General features: G+C 46.8%; 1 protein-coding gene across 1 annotated transcript; it reads left to right on the top strand.

The window, feature by feature from the left end:
* The first annotated feature begins 2315 nt into the window (after positions 1-2315).
* On the top strand, positions 2316-3065 carry RNF186 (ring finger protein 186). Its single transcript, XM_038747283.1, has one exon. The coding sequence runs from the start codon at positions 2316-2318 to the stop codon at positions 3051-3053; it is 738 nt and encodes a 245-aa protein (XP_038603211.1). The 3' UTR covers positions 3054-3065.
* Positions 3066-5068: the final 2003 nt, after the last annotated feature.

Genomic DNA, 5068 nt, shown 5'->3' with positions numbered 1-5068 from the left:
TAACTCCGCCACTTATGCGCTGAGTGATTTCTGACAAGCTCCTTTCCCTCGCTAGAGACAGGGTAACAATCAATCAATCAATCAATTGCATTTATGGAGTGTTTATTTTGTACAGAGCACTGCACTGAGTGCTTGGGAGAGTACAATACGACAGAGTTGGTAGATAGGTACACTGTCCACAGTGAGCTTAGACATCGTAAAATGCTTTCCACAGTGTGCTTTCAGTTACTCAAAAAAATATGCTAAAGGCAAACTAATATCATATTATTAATATCATTATTATTTCCACTGGTATACTGACAACGGGATTGGGATTCTAGATGGGGGGTATTTTAGCTCTGGGTCAATCGATCGGTCAATCAACAATATTTATCGAGGTCCTCATGGGGGCAGAGCATTATTATAACATTATTATAGCTATAATTCTATTATAGCCATAATTGTATTTATTCTGATGGTTTTGACACCAGTGTGCACGTTTTGTTTTGTTGTCTGTCTCCCCCTTCTAGACTGTGAGCCTGTTATTGGGTAGGGACCGTCTCTATATATTTCTGACTGGTACTTCCCAGGCGCTTAGTACAGTGCTCTGCACACAGCGCTCAATAAATACGATTGAATGAATGAATATTACTAAGCTCTTGGGAGAGTACAATTGAGCAAGTAGATACAATCTGTCCCAGCGCTTAGTACAGTGCTCTGCACATAGTAAATGCTTAACAAATACCATTATTGTTATTATTCCCTCAAGGAGAAGAAAACTGTAATAAGACTTTGGGAATCCTAATAATAATAACATTTGCATTTGTAAAGTGTTTACTCTGTGCCAAGCACTGTGGTAGATGCAAAATAATCCAGTCCCGCATGGGACTCACAGCCTAAGTAGGAGGGAGAACAAGTATTGAACTCCCATTTTGCAGATGAGGTAACTGAGGCACAGAGAAATAAAGTGCCTTGCCTAAGGTCACACTGCAGTCAAGCGGCAGAGTTGGGATTAGAACTCAGGTCCTCTGACTCCCAGGACCAAGATCTTTCCACTAGGTCATGTTGCAGCCCGTTGTTGGGTAGGGACCATCTCTATATGTTGACGATTTGTACTTCCCAAGCACTTATTATTATTATTATTATTATTTTCATATTTATTGAGCACTTCCTGTGTGCAGAGCACTTACTAAGTGCTTGGGAAGTACAAGTCGGCAACATATAGAGACGGTCCCTACCCAACAATGGGCTCCCAGTCTAGAAGGGGGAGACAGACAACAAAACAAAACATGTGGACAGGTGTCAAGTCATCAGAATAAATATAAAGTTAGATGCACATCATTAACAAAATAAATAGAATAGTATTAGTGCAGTGCTCTGCACACAGTAAGCGCTCAATAAATACGATTGAATGAATGAATGAAGAGAACAGCAAAAAGCCAAAAGGGCAGCTTCTGCCCTCAGGGAGCTTATACTCTGAAGGCATGCAGAAAATATTTGGAAAGAGCTCAAATATTCAGCATGGAAAAGAGCCACTGTGAGCCCATGTGGGACACGAAGTGCGCCCAACTTGTTTAATTTGTATCTACCCCAGCACTGAGAGCATAGCTCAACACATAGCAAGCACTTAACAAATACCATAAGCTTCCTCACTCGGACAAAGACTCTGTGGGCCAACGGAAAAAAAAATCCTGCAGAGGCATTGCTCAGTTGGTTTCATGCGATGTGAGGGTGTGTGATGTTGTGGTGTGAGGAGATGTGTGTTCTTGAGGGGGAGTAAGTCTCAGTCTTTCTGTTTACCAATTTCTCTATTCCCTAAAGAATTAAACCATATCCCCAGGATCCTTTTTCTCCACTCTCCGCTCTCCAACATGACACCATGCTGTTTCTCACAGCATCACCGGCTAAGGCAACCCCGGACATTTCTACAGGAAATGGTGGGTGACCTCAGAATTGGTTATCAAAGCACGTATTCCAGCCGACGGAGTTCCTCAGAAATGAGTCTCAACCCTTCAGAACCATTACAGAAAAAGTCTTTATGGCTGCTAGTTTTGTAAGACTGGCGTGCCCAAGTCCTGCCCGCAGTCTTTCCATTCTATCAGGCATTACAAAGTCTCCTCGCCGGCAAGTTACTGATTAACGCTGGATTTTTTTCTCTTGGAGAAAAAACATAGAGAGTCATTGCTGCCCCAGAGGGACTTACGCCCAAGGCAGCTGTCATCAATCAATCGCACACGTGATGAGGGGAAAAGCGCCGGATAAAATGAACCTCGCCTCTGTCCAACCCTCACACGAACTGAGCCAAAGCCGATCACGGTTCTCTCGTGGCAGGCAGCATGGCCGGAGCGTGGCTGGAAAGTGAGTCGCATCTTCCGAGACCACCAAGTCCAACCCTGATCCGTCTCGGTGGCTCGGAGCAGGCAACCCCAGGGACGGGACAACGGGGCTCTCCTAGAGCATCAGCGGGAGAAAGGAGCTCTCCTGATTCCTCTGAAGCCTCGGACGACAGAGATGTGGATTGTGTAGTGTGTTGCAACAGGTACGGCCCTTACAGGCCGCCAAAGCTGTTAGCCTGCCAGCATGCTTTCTGTGCCGTCTGCCTGAAACTCCTTCTGAGGGTCAAGGAGAGCGCTTGGGTAATCACCTGCCCCCTCTGCAGAGAAAACACGGCCGTCCCCGGGGGGCTGATAGGCGGCCTTCGGGACCATGAAGAGGAGAGGCGGCAGATGGAGAAGCCTCGAAAAGAGGTCCGCCTGGCCCCTCAGAGCCTGGAGGGCTTCCCTGGCTCGCAGGCCCGGGGATTTGGGGTGGAGGAAAACCAAGACTCTGCCAGTGCCAACAGAGTGGCCGCCCGGAGCCTGATGGTGCACCTCCTACTGCTCGGCCTCCTGATCGTCCTCATCCTCCCGTTCGTCTACCCGGGCGTCATGAAGTGGGTCCTGTGCTCTTTGACATTCCTGGCCCTGGCCCTGTCTGGGATGCTCTGCTTACACTCAAGTTACAGAAGGCGTTTCTCTTCCGCCGCCAACTTCGCGGGACAGCCGAAGGATAGCCCCATCGTCTCCATCACCTAAAAAGGCACTGCTTGGGGGACTTTCAGGCCCTTTCCTGGGTTTTGGGGTGTTTTCCTGGGCTCCCCAAACCAGTTTCTCCGACAGTTTCTCAGGCAGTAAGTTCGACCCGGAAGACTGGAGGGGCCCGAGGAGGAGGAAGGTCTCAGGTGCCACGCGTAAGAAGGGTGAAAGATTTTCAGGGAACGGAGCCTTGGTTCCTGGTGATTCTAGAAGGGAGTGGTACCTGGGGTGAAATACCTGGGGTGGTATTTCACGAATAGAATCACAGGATCTTTTTATCTTTCACCTTGAACTTCTAAGAAATTCTAAACTTCAACTGTCAATATGGGAGGCTCCCTGTAGCTCCCTTGCCCTTTTCTGCCCCAACTGCAATTAAATCATTTGTTGGAGGCGATGTGGGGACTTGATGGATACTTGTTGTAAAGATAAAGGGATCATAAAAGCAAACTGTGCTACCAGCTTGCCCTGAACAGCTGGCTTTGTCCAGGGGATTTTGGTTATGAAGTGCTCATTTTGGAGAAAGATGTGGAAGAGGTCTCATCCAGTCTGACCTCGAAATTCCACATCTAGTTCATCTCCTGAGCAAAGCAGTTGGATTTGCTGAACTCTTGAATTGTCCATCTGGTTTTGGGTGAAGTTTCTCAATGACCCCTAAGTGAAGATGAAGATCAATTCTTAGGGGTCCCTGGAGGATTTGAGTGACTCCCAGAGAGGTTTAGGAATTGACTGAGAGAGAAGGCACCTGGCCACCCAAACAAACATTTTAATAAAACTCAGAATGAGTTCATAAAGAGTAGTCTCACTGTACCTTAATCATCAGAAGCATCTTCAATATCCATTAAAATTTGCCTGCTATAGGACCGGGAGATCTGGGCCATAATCTGAGAGAAAAAATGAGTTTCTCTCAGTGCTTTGGAGCTGCCTTTCTTTTCATGGTATTCGTTAAGCGCTTTCTATGGTTCAGGCACTGTACTAAGCCCTGGGGTGGATACAACCTAATCAAGTTGGACACAGTCCATGTCCCACATGGGACTCACAGCCTTAATCTCCATTTGTAGATGAGGTAACTAAGGTACAGGGAAGTAAAGCGACTTGCCCAAGGTCACTCAGCAGATGAGTGGCGGAGCAAGATCAGAACTCAGGTCCTCAGACTCTCAAGCCCATGCTTTATCCACTAAGCCGTATTGCCCCTGGCATTTGTTTGGCATTTCCAGATAAATAGACCCTGCCCCCAGGTGCTTTCCTGAAAAGCTAAATTCATGAATGTTCTGAGGAAAGCTACCGTAACTCCTTTTCTTCTAATTCCCTAACACCAAAACCACAAGAAATGCTTTGGAGGCAGGGTGGGGGGAAGAGGGAGAGCCTAAATGAGGCTTTTTATGTTTGAATTGCTTGGAAACCTTCGTCATAAACCTCGTTTATGGGAGGGTTAATGTGTTTTTAAACTATGCTTATTAGCCCTTGGGAACACTATGTCTCTGAAATATAAGTAAATTAAGAAAATCTCTTTGCATTTCCTGCTTCTCCATTTTCACTGTGTAAATTTCCTTCTTCCAACCCAACTGGGTTGGGGTGTTTTTTCATCTTTTATCTTTCAGGACTGTTGATGGAGGGGAAATAAAAGATTTGGCAAGGCAGCTGTGCCAGTCACCGAGAGTTTGCCCAGCACAGGGAGAGTATTTCCTGAGAATTTGCATGCACAGACACAGAACCCCATTTTGACAGAGGTCCCTTCTTGGGTTGACGGTCATCAGAGCCTCCGACAGGCTGGCCAGTTTCCTGATCGCCTTGACTTTGCAATCAATCAGCAGTATTTATGGAGCGCTTAGTGTGTGCTAAGCTGTACTAAGCGCTTGGGAGAGTACAATCCAATAGCTTGGGTAGATAAGTTATCTGCCTGCAAGGAGCTTACACTCCTGGGGCCATGACAAGGCCTGGAGGGGAGGCCTGAGAGAATGGTAGGGAACCAATTGTGCAGAGGTGGTGGATACAGACACTTCCTCCTGGTCATAGCC

Source organism: Tachyglossus aculeatus, chromosome 5 (assembly GCF_015852505.1).
Source record: "Tachyglossus aculeatus isolate mTacAcu1 chromosome 5, mTacAcu1.pri, whole genome shotgun sequence".
NCBI classification, from domain to species: domain Eukaryota; kingdom Metazoa; phylum Chordata; class Mammalia; order Monotremata; family Tachyglossidae; genus Tachyglossus; species Tachyglossus aculeatus.
This window is presented reverse-complemented; position numbering and strand designations above follow the sequence as displayed.